The following is a 24,124-nucleotide window of genomic DNA, read 5'->3' as shown; positions in this document are numbered from 1 at the left end:
AAACATAGCTTTCCAGAAGACTTAAGATGCTAAAACGTTATGTTTTTATATCTTTTTCTTACCCGTTTACAATAAACACACAATATGAAGCCCACAAGTGGTCTATTATAATTACTTTACATTATATTAATTTTTGACTAAAAATGCAAAATGATAAACAAGATATAACAATTGTTTTCTTTTTCTTTTTAACCTCAAGTACCAATCACCATAGAATTACAGAAGAATACTGATCTGTAGATAGATTTCAAGTTGCTTATAAAATTGGAAGGAAAAGTAATGACATCATTATTTTTACTATCTTCTAAATAAAACTCTAAAATTCCTTCAGTTATGAATATAGCCAACAAATAATTATCTTGAGATGTGGCCTCTGGGCTTCTTCAGATTGTCAAAGTGGTAGATACACACACACACAAAAAAATAGGTCAAGAACTCTTGCTCTATAATATCTACCAAAAAATGGTCAAAAGCCCATCATGAGGAAGAAACCTATCATCTTCTGCAGTTTCTCAATTTATATCTAAGTATTTTTAATTGTTAGAAAGGCTTTCCTCATATCAACCCTAAACCTGCATACTTAAGATTCAATTTTGATCCTACTCTGTTCTGGATATTCTCCAGCTTGTCAAAGTCCTTATTAAAATATGAGGCCTAGAATTGAACATAATACTATAGAATTCAGTCTAAGATTGGATTTTTTGGCTACATTTGTGACATTTATCAAGTACACAATCCATTACCCCTCCATGCTTTAAGCCATGTGCCAATTTGATAAGCTTGTCATGTATACCTTTACTTAAGCCATTGATAAAAATGCCAAACAGTCCACAATCAAGAAAAGATATGTAAATGGAAGGAGTGTCATATATGAATAACACAGCAAGTAAATCAATGATACCTTCTCTGATTCCTCCATCACATAGCACCATTTTGTGCCTTCTTATGCATTTGCCATTTTATCTCATCTGTCAACTCAAATCTACCCTAGCTCCTTCCAAACTGCTTTAATTCTGTCAAAAGCACTATTACTCTTCCAGTTTCCCAAGTTCATAACCTTAGTATCATCCTTAACTCTTCATTTTTCCTAACAAATATATTAATCAATTGTCAAATATTCCTATTTCACCTTCTACAACATCTCTAGCTTCTAACCCCATCTCTCAATTCATAGAACCACCTCCTTTGATTCAGACATTTAACTGGCATCCAATTTAGCTTCCAAAAGCTGCCAAAGTGATTTGCTTTGGGTGATCACCTCTCTACTTAAAAAACACTAGTCTCCCAGTTTTCTCTAGGATAAAACATCAACTCCTCTCTCTTGCTTTAAAAACTATTCAGCACTTTACCTCATCCAACTTTTCCATCTTCATGATAAGCTACTTCCGTTTCTATGAACTTCACAGTACCAGTCAAACTAATCTGCTCTCTCACAAAAAGCACTTTCTTTTCCATCTTGTGTGCTTTCCCCAGGTATAAGTTCCTCCTCACTTCCTCTGTTTTCTTCAAGATACAACTTAAGCATAACATCAATAGGAAGAATTTCCCAATTACTGGCACTCTGCCTCCCTAAGTACTCTGTATTTAACCAAATTTTCTTTCTAGGTATATATATTTATTCATGTATATCTCACCCGCAGTGAGTTGTAAACTACTTGCAAGTAAGAACTGTATCTTTATACTTATATCCCTAGTGTCTAATCCATAGTAGGCACTAAATAAATGCTGATCTCTAAACTTATCTTTCCCAGGGTAGTACATAGTGTATCACAGTAGGTGTTTCACTATTAATGGAACTGAATTGTAGAACAATAATTATATTCTGTTCCGTATAGTTCTCATGAAAGGCAGTCTCCATGAAGTGTGCCGAAGCTAGACTTATAGACCTTAAGTACTGGGGTAGGAGGAAGGGGACAAAGAGAGAAAAAGGGGCAGAGAAGAGATGGGGGCGGGGGAGAGAATGTATGTGTGGGTTGTCTGGGTGTGATGTAGGGCACACACACACACACACACACACACACACACACACACACACTTCTTTCAGTTCTATAGATTAAAAGTATCAAACAAGTGACCTATTCTCAAGTGAGGCTCAAATCAGATTAACATATGATAAAGATATGATAATTAATATATAACAAAATAAGTAAAATACAACAAATATTATATTTTAAAACTTAGTCACTATGTAGCCAGCAAGCATCCTTATATATGGATTAGAAATATCTGCTTCGATTTGAGTTTAATGCTATTGCCTTAGAAAATTATCAAGGCTCTTAGTTTTAATGGAGATTGGTTTCACAATGAAAACTCTATATTCACAAGAATCCCACCTCCAAAATCCCACTTAAGAGAACCCAAAAAAGCCCTCTTAAACTATTCCCTACATAAGACTACATGTATACTCTCTTGCAAATAATAAAGAATTGGGATAAATGATTGGTTACTTTGCCTTTTTTTTCCTTTTGTTTATTCTTCATTATAAGATATAGGAAGAGAGAAAAGAAAGAAAGGAGACAAAAACAAAAGACAACAAAATAACATAAGTAATAAGTAAAGGGCCCATGTGTTATATGGAGCATCCCAAAAGTCTCAGTGCAATTTAAAGCTATTTGAAGGCTTTTGGCACTTCCTGAATATATTTCGTTCATTATCTACCAAAGAAGTAGCAAAAAAAAAAAAAAAAAAAAAAGCACCTAATGGTCTTCGATAAATACTTACTGATTAAAAATAACTACAGGTGAATTTTTAAAAATCTTTTGAAAATGCCTGAGGCTGGCAACTCTGAAAAATCATTTCCATACCAAATTTTTTACAAAAGAATTCTTATTTTTTTCTTTTACACTGTATATAACACATTGATAAGATATCAATGATTTGATCTTTCCAGATTTAAATTAATTCAATAACTTAGAAACTAAAATGTTGTCTTTCAAGCTTTTATTAAGCAATTACTATGCACCAGCATGGAAAATATAAATGTATTCTGCTTCATCTTGAGCAGCAATGATGAGCATCAGTTAGCATAGAAATGAATTTATCAATAGCTTTGAACTATAAATATGCATATATAGATATATTGTCTATATACACATTGTCTATAAATACACATACATGTAGCTAGCCTCAAAAAATATACATAACTATACATATGCATATGCAGAAATATCGTCTATATATACATATACACATAGCTAGCCTTAAAAAAACACATTTATTTTATATAGACTCAAAGGACCACTATTTTACACATTCTTATAGCACTGTAAATCTGAATGATGCATTCTGTACATATTTATATTGTGCCTTGGAGAGTTTATTTTTGAGTGCTGGCAACATGCTAGGCCGTGTAAAGAATGCACAAAAGATATGGCTCCTATTCTCCTGAGAGCATCTGAAGGCAAGACAGAAACATATTTATAGCAGTATTTCTCAAATTCTTGTGACCCATCAAGTTCCTCTCCTTTTTCCATAAATAAAAGATTTTTTAAAGCATGATGAGATTCCCAGGCTGAGTAAGAGAATATATAACAATGACTTCTCTTGAGCAAAGCAAAAGAAAGATAACAGGAAGAAGGAATGAGGCAATAAAGAGAAATGAGGTGTTCTGAACACAGTAGGCTCAGTAAAATGGTTTGGGCTACCTGTTGAGAAAAGGCCATGATATGAAAAGAAGCACAATTGAAAAAAAGAAAGAGGGGGAGAGGGAGAAAGAGAGAGAAAGAGGGAGAGGGAGGGGGAGGGAAGAGGCAGAGGGAGAGAAAGAGGAAGAAGGGGAGAGGGAGAGCAAAGATGATGGCATAAGTGCAAAGCTTCTGTTAATGAATATATGATCTAACAGCATTGGGTATTTATCTTTTTCATAATCATATGGGTCACATTCTTCAGTTGAAAAAAATGAATATGCAGCTAATCTGGAGATGTTACTTAAATTCTTAAAATCATTTCATAATATTTTCAAGAGAAAAAAAGAGTAAAGAAAAATTCTTTAAAAACCTTGATCATGACTTATTACCTTTTCCATACCTTACAGCAAAATACCTCCAAATATTGAATTCCAAAAGCATCTTTGCAAGCAAAAAGATCCACATACCTTTTTTTAAGATCCATGATACTTAAGGAAGCGCAAAAGTAAAGATATACAAATAATTTATCGACTAAATGATGTTTACATATAAAATCTCCTTTCAAGTTTCAGGATTGAGGTTTAACACTAGAAAGATCACAATTTTAGCATACTTCAAAGGACCAGACACAGTTTTAATAAATGCAATTCAATTTTTTAAACCTAAAAGGCAAAGAAAGTAAGGATAAAGTAAAATTTGATTTTTCTGGTGTCAATTGATATGTCCGGTTTTTCTAGTATTAAACACCTGTGATCCAGAAGATCAAAGGGACCATAGGCTTTGTGTAGTCTGCTGTTCTGATATCTCACTTTTTACATTGGAACCTCAAACAAAAACCAGAAAAGTCACCAAAAAGAAGGGAGAACATTAAAAAGGAAATTGAGGGAAAGGCAGATGGAAGGAGTGTACTGACTCACAGTGTCCCTTCTCCGAATTTTTCAGTACTATAAAGGTTGATAATATTTTTAATTTAAATCTATTTCAAGGGTAGAGGGAGCTTATCCTGTGCAGACTCCCTTACTCAAGGCAGGTCTGAAATTTATAGTCTTACAGGTTTGCCTGGGGCGTTGACAGGTTAAAAGTAATTTGCCCAGGGTCACCAAGTCAGAAATACCCTTGAACTAGAATTTGGCTTTTCTCCAAGATGGTCTCTCCACCCATTTTACTACCTTTGCTTTTCCAAGTGTACTTAATGCACTTTTAAATTAATAAATCATCTTCTTAAAGCTCTAAACTTTTACCAGCTACTCTTTCTACTCTTTCAAAGTAAGTGGGGGGGGGGGGGGGGGGGAGGAAAGGGTAGGTGAAAAGATGTCTCATAAACATCGAAGAAGAGTTAGATTAAACTAACTTTTTTCCTTTCTGATCTTTTCAAATAAAATGTGAAGAAGCATAGGAAATAGTAGCTATGAGTTCACATTTTTATATGTGTAAAGAAGTACTAGGATAAAATAAGAATGATAATTACTAATTACTTTTAAGAAAAAATCATTTAAATTTCATGTGTGGATAGAGGGTAGACAGAAAATAACATACTGTCCCAGCCCTCAAAGAACTAACATCCCAGATAGTAAGACAAGAGAAAAGTTTTCTGTACAAATGATATTCATTCAACATTCAATATTTTCAACAGAAAAGATGACACAAGTTGTTGTTTGATTAATTACTCAGTAAATGATAGCAACATATTACTTGTATGATATTGGTCAAAATCACCTCACTTCTCTGAATTTCAGTTTCCTCACTTGTAAAATGACTTCTAATGCTCTTTCCAAAACTTAAATCACATGACAGCCAAGTGTTACAGAAATTTATAAAATGGAGAAATTATGGCAGGCTGGAGTAAAACAAGGAAGGATTCACAGAGAAAGGTAAGTTTGAGCTCCATCTTAAAGAACTCTACAAGATTAAGATATGACAGGATCCACTTTTTAAATATCTAATAAACATTTAGTAAAGGCCTACTAGATATGTCAAATATCTAGAAAGAACAAAGATGGGTCAGAGATCATACCTTTAATTCGCCCCCATGATATTAAAGTGACAAGGAAAAAAGGCCTACAAGGATTAATGGCATGCCCAAATCATTAATAAATAGGAACACTAGGACTGAAACCCAGGTTCTCTTTCTCTAAATCAGTGATTTTTCTACTACACTGGAAGAAGGTGAGGTGTAAACAAACAAAAAAAAAGTCAAGAAAATCTTAGGTGTGTTCATAAGATATTGACCAAGGCAAGCTGAACTGGAAGAGATAATGTGCTTAGGGTTATAGTTTGCAGGCTAATGGGATTTGATTTTTATCCTGTAGGCAATGACCAATCACTGAAATCTCTGAGCATCAAACAGTAAATAATTTTACATATTGGAAATGCAGGAGTGGAAAGAATGAAAAAAAAAATCAGAGGGCTGTCTTAGAATCTACAGCAAAGGTTATGATTATGTTGAACAAGTAAAAACGAAGAAAAAATTTTCATCCAAAATGCAAAAGCAAATTAGGTTTCTTAGTCTCTTTAGACAATGTATCCAAGGAGATCTTTAGACAGACTCTTCAGAGGAAAGTTATTACCAGCAAAGAATTACAAAAGAGAAGAGGCCCTCCACTATTATGACTGTTCCCCCTTATTCATAACACCCAATAGGAATGATGCAGACATTCCAGTGTGGGCAGGAACAATACCCTCAATTCTCACTCAATGCAGACACGTGGGGATAACTTTGAGATGACAAAGGAAAATGTGAGCAACTCCAAATACAGTCGTATTTGTAAGGCTTTGCATAAATGTAATCTTAGCAAAGTGTTAAAAATAAGATCCTGGGAATGTATGAGTGCTAAAAAATTAAAGGTTATAATATGGATAGCAAGTATTCTTTCCTTCTTTTGTAACCTAGGCAGATTAGGTGACTTGGGGAAAAGTGACTTTTTCCCAAGTTACCCAATGAGTCCCCAGAGCTTTCTGACTTCATTTTTATGACAGTAAGTATATCTAATTATACTCAATTCTTAGCTAAAACAACCTTAATATTAAATTCCCAGCAGCAAGATTTGCCACCATTATTAGCTTTATTATGACGCTATCCAAGTACTAACAACTTCTCCTCTGGAATTAATGTTTTGCAAATTAGAAAGACGATAGAAAAGGACAAAAGCTTTTATAAAAGGCCTAATATGTGTCAGGTACTGTGCTAAGCACTTATACAAATATCACCTCATTTGATTATCATGATAAACCTGGTATCATAAGAGTTATTAGTATCCCTATTTTTACAGTTGAGGAAACTAAGGCAAATAGGAGTTAAATGATTTCAGTCATGGCTAATGTCTGATGCTGAATTTGAACTCATTTTTTCCTGCCTCCAAATCAAAGGTTGTTTGCATTATATCATGCTTCCTCTCTAATTTCAAAATAAATGAGCCCCACATGACATGAGGCAAGGGTAATCATGTCTATCAGAATCCTTTGTTTCCCTACATTCCTTGTTTCCAACTCAAATGCCATTTTCTCCATGAAGCCATTCCTGCTGTCCTTGGCTCCTGATACCCAATCTCCCAAACTACTTACGTGTTCATTCTGTATACATTTTGCAGGCACTGACATATGTACCTGTGCTCTTTTGCTGCTTCAGAATTTAAGTTTCTGGAGGGCAGGGAGAATTTCCTTCTTCTCTTTGTATCCCCCTATCACTTAGCACAGATCCTGATACACAGGAGATTCAAAAAAGTGGCTGGGGGAGAATTTGAACCCAAGTGTTCTAAGTGCAAATCAATTTGTCTTTCAAAAGGCATGCTGGCACTGTTAAAATGGAGAAGTCTTCTCTTTTAAACCTTTTAGGTATTTATGTAATTTATCATTCAAAGAGATTAAGAGGTGACTGGATTCATTTTTTTTCCATTCCAATACGCATTTATTAAGAGCTCACTTTACTAGTGCAAATTTAAAAAAAAAAAAAAAAACAGTCTTTGCCCTTCATGGATCTTACAATCAAACAGGAAAAGAAACATCAAAGAAAACTAGAAGGGGTGGGATGAAGATGACATACCAAAGGGAAAGCAACAGAGCTGCTGATGCAAAGTAGAGAGTTAGCTGGAAACTTAAATGTTTAATTTTCTAAAGATTAGACTTTGGGAAGAGTTTAGTGTTCCATCCTCCAAGTCTCCAATCAAAGGGAAGCAGAGGCTAAGTGAGCTAAGAAGGTGTTGAGTATCCAAAGTTTAATTAATCAGCATCAGCATGATGGTAGATTTCAAGTTATTCTGGGGAGGGATTATGGGAAGAGGGTAATAGGGAGAAAACTGTACACTTGCTTCTCTATAGTGTATGCTGAATTCCTTTGTGTGTAGATGGTCACTCAAAATGGTGGTAGCGGTGCTAGAAGTAACCACAATAGACTTACCTAATGTTGTTCTATGTTGTCTCAACTAATCCTTGCAACTGTAAGCCAGATATTTTCCCCATTTTCAAAAGATAAAACAAGATTCAAGAAGTGTATCTAAATGTCATATATCCACTGGATAAATTTGGGATTCAAATTCCATCTGCACAGCTGTAAGCTATGTCTAGCTAGCCTTGAAAAACATAATGAATCCAACTCGAGGATTTCTGAAAAATACAGAAGATTTCATGCTTGTTTCAATAAACAAATGAACACATGTTCTGCAGCAAGTTAAACTTGTTCCTGTATAAAACTAAGTAATTATAAGTTAAATCATTTCCATTTTGTGAAAAGATTCCTTATCCTTCAAGGAAAAAACTACCAAAAAATGTATAAAAGACAGTTTTTTTAATTACGAACTATTAATGACCATAAAGAAATATTCTGAAATGCAAAATAAAATTTGAATATCTTCTGACACCCAAAAAATTGGTAAAGATGACATATAACAGTGGCAGTCAATATGAGAGAAGTTATGGAAAGCAGGTGCTCTGAAATGCTGATGATGATTTATTAATCTAGCCACTCAAAAGCAATTTGAAAGGGAAGGGCCTTTAAGTTACACATACCCTTTCAGCCAGTTGTATATTGAGCATAGAATCCAAACAAGTAAAAGTCACAAAGAAAGGTACAGTATATATAAAATATTCATAGCAGCAATTTTTGTTGTAGCAAAAACTGGAAATAATTAGGTGCCACTTAATAAGGGAATGGCTATACTAAAATAAGGGAATAGAAATGAAAACTCTGTGGAATTTTAGAAAATGGAAAGGACATGACTGAGCTGATGGTGAGTGAAATAAATAGAAATAGAGAATGCCCACAATGATGAAAATTGTGTAAATGAACACTAAAAGTAAGCCAAACACTGAATATCTCTAAAAATTGGTCTCTAAGGGGCACATTTAAGTAAAAGTGATTCAGGTTATAAAGTAAGGGAGAGCTGAATTAAGGGAAACTTATCAAAACAAAGCAAAATCAATGAGATAATTTACTTATAATAAAAAGAATTACCTAAACATGCTCATATTTTAACACACTTTATTATTTTCTGTCTTTGATGTAGGTATGCATATTTTTTCCTGAGTCTGCTTACTTCATAATCTGAATCAGTTTACTGAAAAATGCTTCAATTATTTTATTTTATTTTTTACATCACAGTATTTACTTAAGTATTATATTTATTCAACCACATTTTGCTTAGTCATTCCTCAATGAATGGGCTTCTCTCTACTTCATTTACAATTCTTTACAATCTCAAAAAGTGTCCTGATAAATATTTTCAGTGTTTGGTCACTAACCATCTTGGGGTACATGCATAATACTAGAATCTCTGGATTAAAGGATAAAGACCAACCACATTAGTCATTTGGTTTGTATAATTCCAAATTCATTTCCAGGAACACTGTACCAGCTGGACCAATGATACATTAATGTAAACCCTTTTTCTACAATCCCTCCAACACTGACTATCTCCCCATCACCGATCATCTTTGCCAATTTGCTAATTGCAAAATAAAACCTTATGGCTTTGTATGTGAATTTTTCTTTATTATTAATGATTTGGAGTATTTTATTATATTACAATAAAATTAGCAATAGTTTAGAGAAAATGTTTGTTCAAATTGTTAATTTGATTGTTAACTGTTAAAAAAAATTGGGTAATGAGCCTGAGTCTATTAGTTGTTGATATATCCAGAATCATAGAACTTTGTTAGAAACATCTGATAATTACAAATTTTTCCCCATTCAAGAACTTTCCTACTCATCCTAGTTACAGTAATTTTGTTTCAATTTCATGTAATAAAAATCACATCTTATCTTTTTAGTCACCTCTGTATCCCTCGTTTAGTTAAGATTTCATTCCCTACAAGTAATATGAAAGATGTGTGATGTTTCTGTTCTAATGTTTTTAATGGTGTGATCTTTAATACTCAGATTATTCATTTTGAATTAATTGTGGAAGACAGGATTAGATGTTGACTGAACATAATTTCTGCCAGACTGCTTTCTAGTATTCCCAGCTTTCCATATCAATGAGGGAATAATTTAATAATAAATCTGTGTTTTGAGATTTAACATGAGAATTATTGTTTAATTATTTCTAATTCTCTTTTGTCTATTCTATTGACTGCTGTTTTATAATATAATTTGGTCTGGAAGTTATTATTTGCCTTTCATTCCTTTTTTTTTCATTATTTCCTTTGGTATTATCAAACTTTCAAATTTCCAAATGGGTTCTGTTATTATTTTATTGATTGTTAGTTTAATTGGTATAGCACTACTAACTGTGGAAATATGATCTTTTTAAATATATTGGCAACTGAGCCTTGAACATTGAGTATTCTCTCCAACTATTTAAATTGTTCTTTATTTCTTTAAGGAGACCTTTGTATCCATATAGGTATTGACTATGCTTTCTTTTTATAGATAGACTACCAGCTATATTAGGATTCTATCATTATTTTAAATATATTGTCCCTTTCTACCACTGTTTCTAAGATTTTGTTATTATATTATGATATTCATGATTTTTGTGGGGTTATTTTGAAACCTATAACTTTGATGAAACTTTGAATTAGGGTCTGGTTTTTTCCTAGGATATGAACCCTCATATTATCAGCAAGTGGGAATAATTGTGTATCTTCTTTCTCTATCTTTGGGACTCTAATTCCATTATCTTGTCTTATTCCTATTATTAAAGCAAATTTCTAGATTTAACTATGTTAAATAACAGTAGAAAAAGGGGGTAATCTCATTTTACACCTGTACTTTCTAGAAAAGCTACTGGTATATCCCTATTGCATAAAATTATAGTTTTTGGCTTTAGAGAAAATTTTTACTCAGTGCCAAAATCTTTTTTTTTTTTCTGAATCTACAAATGAAATGATGTGGTTATAGATATTTTTATCTTTAAGACAATTTTACCTTGCACCTCTAATATAATTCAAATTTTCATAATAGTGAATTTTTTGTTGTTGTTGATGTTAAATTATTATAGTTCTGGTGTAGAAGGAATTTTATTTTTAAAAATTTGCTTTATGTACATTTATATATAAGTTTTAAATTTTTTTCCTTGCTGTATGCTGCCTTGGTTTATATATTAAGAATATTATTACAACAGAATTATAAGAATACTGTTAGAACAGATATTAATAGATACTATTAAGAATTAGATATTAAGGATATATTTTTGCTTCATAAAAGTATGGTTTTCTCAATTTTGAGACTATTATGTATAATACAGGCATTAATTTTTCTTTAAAAATCCACCTGACCAGAATATATTTCACAAACAGTTATTTATAGTTATTTAAGATCTCTATGTGGTAATCTGTTAATGTGAATTTTTTTTTTTAGTTTTTTTGTCAGCAATGCCCTATTTCTTTTGTTAGCACAGAATTGTATACTGTAGGCTCTGATAATTCTCAGTTCCAATGGCCAAGTCCTACAGTTTTTAAAGAATAGCCTTCGATTCAATACCTTATTAAATGCCATATAATTTATGCTCACTCTGGTGTCATATCTGGAGTCCTGCACATACTAATACTACACTCATCTCTTTTGTAAGCTTTTTATCAGCAAGATCTATAATGGTACCTGAGGTGCAAATGCTGTATGTAAGGCAGTTGCAAGAGGCATTGATAAGCATGGATCTGAAAAAACAAAGGTACAAGGGAAAGGGAACAATGTAACTAACATAACCTATAAAAAAACAAAACAAAACAGGATAGTTCATATGAGTGGAGAATTGGGAAACCAAAGGACAAGCTAAGGGAAGGGGGAGGAGATGCAAAGAGCCAGATAACAGAGGTATAGAAACTCTGATCAATACTATCTTGGAGAATTATAAAGGATAAAAAAATTAGCATTATGTTAATCTGTCATTTATACTAGAATACTGATAAATCTTAAGTGTAAAAAAATAATATTATATTAATCTGCCATTTACACTACACAGAGTACTGAGTTAGATAAATGCTGCTGTAAGAAATGGATATATTTCAAAATGTTCATATGAAACATAACACAGATATTTATGAATTGCAATTGATATGCATATCTTTATATAATGAATGTTTATCCTTAAATTCTTCCTACAACAAATTTATTGACAGAAATTGTTAATACAATGATAGCGAATTGTTAGTCACTTGCCATTCCTTTAATGATCCTAATAATGTCACAATTTTATTAATGTCTTTACATTCCTAAATCTTGATATTTATTCTTATTTAGGTTGATCTGAACCATACTCTAAGTTCTGCCACCTAGAGATTTTACCTTTTAAAGATACCTAGCTTATCCCCTTCCACTGAGATTCATGACATAAAGGACAAAACAGCCAAAATGAAGTGGTTTTCCTTGTCTAGATTGACAAGAGTCACATGACCAAGCCTTGCTACCTCATCTAACTTTCTCCTTTCTCTTATCCTAAAAGAATGATGCAGCTGATGGGACATCCCCCAGATGTTGCTACACTGTTATTTTAACTAAAAGTGCTTTATACCTCAAATCATGGTTTTGATTTATTATAGGACTTGAAACTATCTACACCATAAATATATCAGTAGTCTCTGCTTTTCTTAGTTTACAAGATTGTTTTAGGATTTCTATTATTTTGCTACCCTGCCTACTCAAATTCAAATGGTTCAAACTTACTTTCAGATCCATTTTAAATTTAAATTACTCTGCCAATGAAGTGGAAACCTCTTTCTGCTTTATTCACCCAATTGTCTCATGCTAGTCTCTCATGCTCCAGATAGGTATCTGCAGTCATTCGTAAAAAAATAAGTTCATTCTAGCTTTTGTTCATGCTGTTCCTCTGCCTGGAATGACCTCTACCAAGCTCCAATTACCATCTTTCAAAGTGCTAACTCTTCCATAAAGCCTTCAACCAATAAACTCCAGTCAACAATGACTTCATTCCTGTACATACTAGTCCCACAAGTCCTTTGTATGACTGATTTCAAACAGATTGCATATTTGTTTTCCTTTTACAGCATTTCCCCTCCAGCAGTACCTGTATCTTTGTTTCCTTTCACAAAGACTTGTTAATTTAATTACAAATTCATCTAAAAAAAGGGGACAGAATGCCAAAAAACCATAAGCCAACTAAGTTTCACAACTCTATACTATATTTTACGGTATTTCTTCTGCTTAATATGAACACTATTGTACATTGTTTTGTGTTTCTCTATTTCATATGCACACAAATACATACACATATACATATATATTGTACTTTAATTTTTCAAAAACTTATGATTCACATTCATATCCAGCTTCATGTTCTATAAGGCATCCAATCCAGCAGTTAGCACAGTGCTTGGCACGTAGTAGGCACTTAATTATGCTTATTACCTTATCATCCAGTCATTTTTTTGTCATCTTCCAGGACACGGAAATCCCCTAACCACTTGAGCCACCAGAGATCATGCCCTGAAGGTCTTTGGAGCTCCTAACTTAGGCCTGGCTCTACCCTGATTAGGGTTGGTGAGGTAAGTAAGCATAACTCACAAAGCTAGATATGTGGGCAGTTTCAGATCAAGCCATGCTTCATATCTCATTCATTCACTCACCTACCCTAGCCACTATACATATAACGCACATACTTCTTTTTCCATCTTTTACTCTGGGAACAGTCATCAAATCAATGTTTCTGGATAGAGCATGTTAAACATCTATTTATCATGAACCAAAACCCTATGATTTCCCAAACCAAAATATTCTTCCCTTCAACATTCCTCATAAATATATTCTCCTTCCATTTGTATTTCCTAATCTTTAGTATAATGAATTTCATTCATTAATGAATGATTTCAACAATATAAGTACTCTTCCTTTACTGATGCTGATTACTATCCCTCCATGATTTGAGTAACTAAAAAAAAAATGTTTCAATTCAATGCACTCACTTCTCACTTGTGGTGATGAGTTTCCCCAAACTTGAGTAGGATGATCCTAGATGAAGGATAGTCAACCTATAATTGAAATCACTGCAACTTTCACAGCTTATATCTCTCTTGAGATAACCATAGAAGGATGAGGGATTACCATCATGCCGGAATGATGCATTAGAACAGAACTTTAGTGGATTAAAGTTCCTCCTACCTCAAGATTATAAACTCCTAAATGACAAAAATTATGTCATATTCTTCTTTTAGATACACCTCAAAATGGCAAAAAAATTTAAGTATAAAATTGCTGCATTTCCCACATTAATTTGAGCAAAATATTTTGGGGACTTAAATATAATGCCAAAGAAACAAAATATAAAGATAGTCCCATGAGTTGGTGGAAACTAAATATTTTCCAAGATAACATGAAGTTCAGAAATTTTTAAGGAAATACATCTTTTCATAATAAAAACTTTCCCAAAGTGATATAGATAAACCTTTAACCATTTTAAAAGAAAAACAACATTAACATCAAAATGTATATGGATCCCTATTCACATGACACAAAACATGGAACAATTTGGAAAATGTGTGCTAAGTAAGTCAGTTCTTTGTAAAATCTAATTCGATTCTCTTCTTGCCTCAAACCCTCTTATATTTTCTTAAATATAAATATTAACCATCCTTTGTGTAACAGAAGTTTATGTACATATATTTTGAAGGACATTAATACTCTTTTCTTCTCTCTCTCTCTCTCTCTCTCTCACACACACACACACACACACATCCTGCTTAGCAAATACTGTATACAAAAAGTATAACAAAAATTGGAATTATATACTGAGAAAGCAAAGATAAGCGTTAAACTCCTAAAAACCAATATTACTAATGATATCTGAATTCATTAATGAGATGAAAAGTAATCTCATTATGAAAATCGATTAACACAAAAAATTATTTTCTCATTTTATTCAATTTCCCAGAGGCTCAAGTTCAGTAGTAATTTCACTAAATAAAGTACTCCAATAATTCTCAGTCTTGGTTCCCTGTTATGGAGGAAGCTGTATCTTAACATAGCTATATCTTCAGGTTCTGCCTCATGCAACTTAGGTTAGTTTTTCCTTTAAAAGGTGGCTTCCTGGTTATCAAAGTCCAAAAAAATAGCCACTGGGTGTTCTACTGACTCCTCAATGATTGATGTATAGACCACTTTGAGCAACTTTGAGGCAGGATTCATGCCCAGCTGAATCAACAGGATCCTTGCTTATTAGTCTTTTCTTATTGAATAAATCTGCTTTTGTTAACTGCCACTTCATTCTGTTTCAACATCAAACCTGAGGTAATCAGAGACTAGTCTGCTCAGTGCCAGTCTATAACATCTATTTAAATCTATTAAAATTCAAATAGGCAACCATCAGACTACTACAGAGTCTGTAGAAGTTTAGTACTTAAAAGAAAAATCTCTAGAAAAGTAAACCAACCTAAGATCCATTTTCTTGTTAAATGAACTTTTTGTTTGTTTTTCAGTAGTTTCAGTTATATCTCACTCTTCATGACCCCATCAAGGGTTTTCTTGACAAAGATACTATTTTCTTCCCCAGCTCATTTTATAGATGAGGAAATGAGGCAAAGCAGGTTAGGTGATTTGCCCATGGTCACACTACTACTAAGTGTCTGAAGCAAGATCTGAAGTTCTTATCCTCCAGGCACACTCAATATACTATATAACTTAAATGTCTGCATTAAATGAACAGAGAATGACAAATCTGATAGTCCTTAGCATCATCTATTAGTTGTCTAAGTTAAAATAACAATATCACTAGGACATTAGGAAATATTTTTGGTCATTGATCATGGTTAAGTTCAATTTTTAATGGATTTCATTTTCAAAAAAGATAATAGACAAAAGGTGAAATAAAAGATTTTAAAATAATATGACTTTACAATCTTCAAATTCAACAATAAGCACTATGCTAATATGTTGAAGTTAAGTTTTGCTATCAAAGTAATTGTCCAAGGCAATTGCCAGATTGTAAATTCTACTTTCCATTTTATATAAAAACAATGGTGACTTCAAAGACATCTTTTTCTGTACCAGCCTTGGCTCTTCACCAAGGCTGATCAATCCATATAACATATTATAAAGAGATTATTTTGGTACTTTCTTCCCTTTATGCTTACTATCTATATATTTTTTGCTGTCAAACAAAATTAAGGAGTTAATAGTTACAACAGAAAAAATATGCTTATGAATCAATCAAGGAAAGGAGAAATATTTTTGGTGTATTTAAGGACAGGGACAACACTCCACATCTGGAAACGTTCTCTCTTTACTTTGAGAAATTCTGAAAATAATCATATTGACATATGTATGTTATATATAAATAATATTTAATATATGTGTTAAAATTATAAAAAAGCAATCCAAATGAGATCACAAAAGTCAAGCATTACTTTCCAAAAGCAATCTTATTTGGGGAGATTAGAGATTCTTCGGCCAATTAAAGTTCTATTTTTTGAGTAAATCTCAAACATTCCTTTTTTTTTACCCTCCCTGATAGACAAATACAAAAAGGTAAGAGTTAAGCAAACAAGAAAAAAGCTTCAGTATTTCTCTCCCACATACACATTCATAATATAAAATGATAGAAGAGGCATTTAATAAAGGTTTAAGCAAACCAAGGAGAGAGAAAAAGTTACCCATCACCTATTGTTCTCTTGGATGGTCTGAAAATAGTACAATAGTATATAGACAATTATGATTTCAATGCCAAATAGAACTGGAAAGACTTTCCAGAGCACTCTGCTCTCCAGCTGTGCTTAAAACACCAGCTACAAGGATCTGCAGAGATCTCGCTTAGAACAAAACATTCCTGCCAGCTTTTACCTGCCCATTTCAAGAATGCTTACATGCTACCCATCTTCTGGGAGGGAGGGAGCGTGACAGGCTCCAGATGCAGGTTTACTTTTCTAGAGATTTTTCTTTTAAGTACTAAACTTCTACAGACTCTGTAGTAGTCTGATGGTTGCCTATTTGAATTTTAATAGATTTAAATAGATGTTATAGAATGGCACTGAGCCATACTCAGATTCTCCCCATGACTTCCTATACATTTTGACTCTATGAACACTAATGACACAGGTTTAGTAAGTCCAATAAGACAAACCAGATATATGATATCATATATGGTTTGGTCTTACACCCTGGAATCTGAACTTCACCCCTAAAGCCAACAGATTGGTATATTTATTTCTCTATACCAACTGGTTTTCCTATATGTGACTTGTACATTGCATTACCCACTACATCTGCCAAACCCAGCTCCCACTTCTGATCACTTCTGCCCTATGACTGCTTCCTACCTAATAGGTGAATGTATTCATCTTTCAATGTAAAGGATATCAAAGCTCACTCAAGTGTGGCATTCTAACCATATCCTTGGCAGTAACATGAAGCCTTCCTTACATTTGTGAAATGCTACACATTTTTAATGGTAGAGAAAAAGAAGAAGAAAGGAGTGAGGGAAAGAGAAAGGAAAGGAGCAAGGAAGAGAGTAAGGAAAGGAAGCAAGAAAGGAATGGAAGGAGGAATAGAGAGAGAAGGAGGGAGGGAGAGAGAAAGGAAGGGAGGGAGGAAGGGAGGAAAAGAGGGAGAGAGGGAAGGAGGGAGAAAGAGAGGGAGAGAGGGAGGGAGGCGGAAAGAAGAGAGGGAGGAAAATAGAGCACCTTTTTGGGAGAGTTTAAAAATAGGGGAAAAATTCATCAAAATTAAGAAGAGTATAAGACAAGAAGTTAAATTTCATCATTTGAAGGGCAGGCTAGGGAAAACTTTAGACATTTTTTTCTGAACAAAGCTCAGATTTTACAAATGCTTGAAAATGGGTAGACTACTTGAATTTTCCCTAGTACTATGTGAAAAGTATCAAAATTATAAAAAAAAACATTTTATTGAAGAAAGCAGCCAATAATCTTTCCCTATAATTGTCGCAGAGTCCTAAAACTCATAGTTTGCTTCAACAAGAACAATGCTAAACTTACTCATGCTGTTGTTCAATTGTTTATGACTATTCGTGACCCTATTTGGCAAAGATACTGAAGTGGTTTTCTTTTTTTTTTCTTCTTCTTCCTACAGATTAAGAAACTGAGGCAAAAATGGTTGAGGCTTGCCCATTGTCATACAGCTAGTGTAAGAGGCCGGATTTGAACTCAGCTCTTCCTGACTCTAGGCTCATCACTCTATTTATTGAGCCACCTAGCTTCCCTTCTAGCTAATAGCTTCAATTAATAAGTATTTTAAGATTTGCAAAATGCTTTACAAATATTTTTGTCTTTTCATCCTTACACCAATCCAAAAATGGAATTAAAATTCTCATTTTGCTAGTTTACTGCAATCTCAAAATGAAGATGGTAGGAGTATTTAAACAGGATATAGTTTACATTTTTTGTTTTAAATACCAAGAAAAAAATATAATTCATGTAGATCAAATAGTAAAATGCAAAACAGCTAATCACATGCACCTTTCTTCCCAATAGCTTAATTTCTGCTCTTAATAACTGAAAAGTCAAACAAATTAGAAAAAATAATATTTAAATGTTAGAAAACCTAAATAAAAATAAATAAAGCAAAACAAATTTCAAATAATACAAGAGATTGTTTTATCTAAAAAGAAATTTAAATCCACAAGTAGCTTAATTGGAACTAATTCCAATCCTATATTTTGTGCTCTGGAAGCATAGGAGTTTCGTTAGCTGAACAGTATAAAATGAACACTCTGCCATTCTAGGCTAGTGCTTATCAGTTTTAGACATTAAGATGCTCCACTGCTTCAAACTGCATTAATTTAAAAAGTCTCTCTAACTCTGAAATTTCTCCTTGAAGGATAATCTTATAGCTATGTCTTAAAGCTCAGAAAATTAATTGTTCATGGTGAAAATGCTAACTTATCACTCTCTCTGGCTCTTTGAATGTGACTTTGTACCAAACCAGCTCATTAGGACTTTGTATGGGGGTAAAAAAGAAAGAAAGAAAAGGAAAAAGGAGCAATCAACCAAAACTGTATCTGTTATGCCATCCAGCAAATACTGTAATACTATATGCCTGCTTTCTTAGTACATATAAGAGTCTCTTTATACCACATTTGCTTCCTTACCTCTAGGTCACAGCTGTATTCCGTGCCATCGAGGAGCATCACCTTACATGGGACGGTTTTTAACTTCTTGGAAACCTTCTGAGCTGCCTTAAGCTCAGCAGTTTGAACTTCCTTAGTTTCTCTTTTAGCTGTTTCCCCTTCTCGTTTGTCTTCCTGGATTCCTTCAACCTTTGCCACTTCTATCTCTTTACTATCTTCTTTAGCAGGCTGTTAAGAAATCAATATGACAAGTTGTTATTATATAACAAAGGTTAAACAACTCCTAAAACATAACAATCCTGATGAATTTAATTATCTTTAAACCAGGGGGTCTTAACTCTGGGAACATGAACTTTTTAAAAATCATTTTAATATCCTAATAATTGGATTTCAATATTATATGAATCCCTATGAATCCTTGCTATGACATTTAAAAATATTATCCTGAAAAAGGTTCTTGTGCTTTACCAGACTGCCAAAGGTGCCCATGTGTAAATAAGGTCAAAAGCCATAGCTCTACAAGATGGTTTCAGGAAAACCTGGGAAGATTTATAAAAACTGATGCAAAGTGAAGTGATCAGAAACAGAAAAACATTGTATAAAGTAATAGGAACACCACATGATTATCAACTGTGAATGACTTAGCTAATCTCAACAATACTAACAATATTTTGGATTATTATCATGATAAAGAATACTATGCATCTCGAGAGATAGAACTGAAGGAGTTCTAATGCAGACCAAAGCATACTTTTTAAAACTTTCTGTTTTGGTCAGTATTTTTTCACATGGCTAATATGGAAATATGTTTTGTATAATTGCATATATTAATTTATATAAAATTGCTGGCTTCCCAACGAGGAGGTCAGAGGAAAAAAGGGGAAGAATGTGGAACTCAAAATTTAGGAAAAAATATTCAAAATTGTTTCACATATAATTGCGAAAAAAAAAATAGAAAAAAGACAAAAAATAAAGAACCACTGCTCTAAACTAACCATAAGTAGTTGTTAACCACTGAAAATAATATTATTTTTAAAATCTTTATTATTATTATTAATTACTATTACTTTATTAATTACTTTACTTTATTACTTTATTAGTTTTATTTATTTATTATTATAAATATATTTATATTTATAATAATTACTTTAGTAATTACTTTAGTAATTAATAATTAATTACTATTAATTCAAAATTAATTCAAAACACAGCAAAGACATTCAATTTATATATTGTCAAAAAATTGACAAAAGAAGAATAGGACTCTCTAGGTTTATTTTATTTTCAAAGTATTATAGATCTAGTACCAGGAGACTCAAAGGCCATCTATTCAAACCTCACATTACAGATAAAAGATAAGAAATTAAGGTCCAGAAAGTTAAGTGAATTGTCTAGGATGAAAAAAACAAGAAGTGCCCAAGATTAATTACGATTTTAACTTACGGATCCTAATTTCAGAGCCAATAAATGCCCCTTCTTCTATACCATGCTTCCTTTTTCCTTTACCACTGAGTGGTACAGGTAAAATAGGAACAACCTGGGAGTTAACCAATGAAATCAGATTAGGAGTTAAAGCTAGAATGAACTTTAAAGACAGGGCAACCTTTTTTTTTTTTTCCATCTAATCCAACCAATCCCCCTAATTTCCACAGGTGAAAAAACTGAGGCTGAGAGCCTCAACTTTTTGTTTCTAGCTGTGTGAATCTAATTAAATCATGTTCTAGTTAATTTCATATTCAGCAAAGTTTTTTAAACTGTAGGTCACAACCCACATGGAGTCACAGAACTGAATGTGAGGGGTTGCAAAATTATGATTTATTTTCAGTTAATGTTTAATTTGTGTCCCTACTATTTTATTTAACTATATGCCCAAAGAGAATGTGAACATTTCTTGGGCAAAAAGAGATCATGATTGGAAAAAGTTTAAGAAACCCTGATATGCAGAATACAGCAATTAAAATGGATATTTTTAAGGTTCCTATATCCTATAAGCCTATTCTTAAGGGTCTCCAGGTAGAGACCAGTTCCCAAAGTGTTATGGATGCTCTTGATCAGACTAGAGGAATTCTGAATGTTTGATTTCTAAAGTCACATCACTCAACTGTCCCTTTATTTGCTCCAAATCATCTTTTTAAACTTACCTGCGTCTCAGCACTGCTGACTGAATGTTTCTCATCTTTCTCATCAACTTTAACATCCTGCCGTTTTCTCTCAAGGATTTCTTCTGCATCACCCTTGGCTACCCTCCCCTCTTCTGGAAGGGATTCATCTTTTTCTACTATGGGCTCTTCAACCACAGCCTCAGTGGGTTCCTTCCTTTCAACTCCATCTTTAGCCTCTACCAAGCTGTAAGACTTCTGTTTCTTAAGCCATGGGGGTATGAAGCGAGAGATACCCCGACTCTCTGAAGGATCCTTTTCTTTCTTCTGACTCCGGGGGCTTTTGCTGGCAGTGGGGGACACTGGACGTTTTTCCTCCTCAGGTTCCAAGGATGCATTCTGCTGACTTTCTGATGCTTCTTCATCAGGTTTCTCCTGTGCAGCGCCTGATCCTATTTGCTCAGCCTGCTTGTTCACTTCGGACTCGGAACCAACTTCAGTAGTCATGGTCACCGTGGATACTAAAGATAAAATAAAAGCACAAGTATGTTACCTTTGCATATGCTCTCAACATGAATCTCAAGGAAAGGGTTATGCAAAGAGGGATGGAGAGAGCATGAACTGTAATCCTTCAAAAAAGAGTAAAGAAGATATAAAACAACTCTGAAAAGGACAAACTGTCACACATGAACTATACAAAAAGCATCAGAATCTTTAAAATATAGCATTTAGTTTAGATTCCCTTTAAAGCTTAGCACAGTGTCAGCACACAATAGAGGCTTGATAAATATTTACTGAGTGACTATTTAGTTCTTGTAGATACCTAAGATTTTCAGGAATGGCTAATTGAGGAAATCCTCTTGACAAATGCAGATTGGTTGTCTGATAGTTAAAATCTCAGACAGTAACCTGGAGCACTGAGGTTAAGTGAGATTGAGTGTGTCCAGGGTCACATAGCCTACAGATGCAAACTACAGATATTTGGGAAACAACTCCCCAGTATTTCATATCATTCCTCCATTTCCTGAAGAAATGTGGAAAATTTCATTAAGGAAAGGGATAGTAAAAATTTTAAAATAATACATTATTTATAGTGGTAGTAATTATGTATCCATAGTTTAGAGCAGTGATTCTTAAACCAGTTTATGTCAGGGACTCCTCTGGCCAGTCTGATGAAGTCCAAAGATCCTTTCTCAGGATAATATTTTAAATTCATAAAATAAAATGTGATAGAATAAGCTGAACCCAGGTGTGTTGGTGACTGAGAGTCAGGCTGCCTCAACCCACTAAGCCATACTTCCTCTGAGTATCTTCTGTATAAATACAAATTAATTCTTAAACGTTAATAGGACAGCTAGTGGCACACTGGATAGAATGCTGGGTCTGAAGTCAAGAATAGCTTTACTTCAAATCTAGTCCCAGACACTAGCTAGGTGACCTTAAGCTTAACCTCTGACTGACTCAATTTCCTCATCTGTAAAGTGGAGAAAATTGTTTTGAAGATCAAATGAGATAATTACTGTCGAATGCTTAGCATAGTTCCTGGCACATACTAAGTATTTTTATAAATATTAGCATTATTATTATTATTATTATTACTACAGAACTAGGAATTCCTTTCATCCCATATTCACCCCAACAATAGCAACAGTGTTTTTGTCTTTATAAAGAAATCAGAATTTTATCCTATCTGTCTCTATAACATAACTTGAAATTTCTACTGCTGATGATACAAGCATTAAAACTTTTAAATTTTCTAATCTGCCTGTTTTTAAGCAAAACTCAAATTCTCCAATGCTATAAAGTATTAAAAAATGAAACATAACTTTCACACCATACATATCTTATATACACTTAGGTTTTCATGCTGTCATCACTTTTAGAATGCTAACTTCTTGAGGGGCAAGGATTATTTTTTGTCTTTCTTTGTATCCGTGGTGCTTATGAATAACACATGACATCCACTTAATAAATGTTTAATAAAAATAAAATAAAGATTTTCTATTTTTTTAAAATCAAATTTAAAAATTCATTCCTGAATATCCTTCCTTCTATTCCAATTTATGCCAATTCTAGAAATGGCAAAGTACAATCCAAGACCTCCTGTCATCACTAACTCTGCAAACCTGATTTTTTTTTTTTATAGGAGGTACTAATACAATAGACTTCACTTAAGGTTATAACTAGCTATCTATTGTCTGAAGGTAACTGTCTCAGGCTGAAGCAAGTAATTCCAAGGAAATTTTAATCAAAGGACATCAGAACTGAAAGAGGCCTTGAGGGTTAGATTCATACCAACTCACACTTTTACATATCTAGGTATTGAGGTTTCCAGGGAATGACTGGACTCAGAATACAAAGTCAATTTCGAAGCAGAGCCAGGATGAGAATCCAGTTCTAACTCTCAATTTCATTTACAATTTTGCCTTACAATAAAATATCAATAAAAATCTCATCTCACTGTTTTAGTTAGTGTTTAAAACTTTTTCAAATCAAAGCAGCACTAAATCTAAATATCTGACAATGTTCCAAATTTTCTTGATAACCAACAACCCCACTACTTAAGTTCATTTATCAAATTTAGGGCTAAAAATAATGCATAAAAAGATTACAATTTAACAAAATATTTTAAAATACTGTCTTCAAGTTTCTTACTGCTATGTTAGATATATGCTGGTGTCATTTGCTTTTAGTGTGCAATATAGCATAAAATCTATTTTAGCCTAGGAAGTTAATTAAATATTTGTTGACATACAACTGTGAACTGTGAAGTTATTTTATAATTCAATCAAGGTTTTATTAGAAATCAGTTTATCATCCAGAAAAATAATCTATATATGTATTTTAAAAGCCTTTCTTAGGGGCGCTTAGGAAAGAAACACAATGGATACAGTGCTAAATCAGGAATAAGAAAGACCTGAATTCAAATCCGACTTTA

General features: G+C 33.2%; 1 protein-coding gene across 21 annotated transcripts in view; it reads right to left on the bottom strand.

Annotated features, from left to right (window-relative positions):
- EPB41L2 (erythrocyte membrane protein band 4.1 like 2) overlaps positions 1 to 24,124 on the bottom strand; it is a 281,401-nt gene that overhangs the window by 138,008 nt on the left and 119,269 nt on the right. For all 21 annotated transcript variants that reach the window (XM_031964261.1, XM_031964262.1, XM_031964266.1 and 18 more), the window contains exons 2-3: positions 21,229 to 21,707; positions 19,109 to 19,315 (exon numbers count right to left, since the gene is read on the bottom strand). In XM_031964261.1, coding sequence (XP_031820121.1) covers positions 19,109 to 19,315; positions 21,229 to 21,693 — 672 coding nt within the window. In that variant the 5' untranslated portion in view covers positions 21,694 to 21,707. The remainder of the gene's footprint in view (positions 1 to 19,108; positions 19,316 to 21,228; positions 21,708 to 24,124) is intronic.

This window comes from Sarcophilus harrisii, chromosome 4, assembly GCF_902635505.1.
Source record: "Sarcophilus harrisii chromosome 4, mSarHar1.11, whole genome shotgun sequence".
Lineage (NCBI taxonomy): Eukaryota > Metazoa > Chordata > Mammalia > Dasyuromorphia > Dasyuridae > Sarcophilus > Sarcophilus harrisii.
The sequence above is the reverse complement of the archived record's forward strand: the minus strand, read 5'-3'. Positions and strand labels throughout refer to the sequence as shown.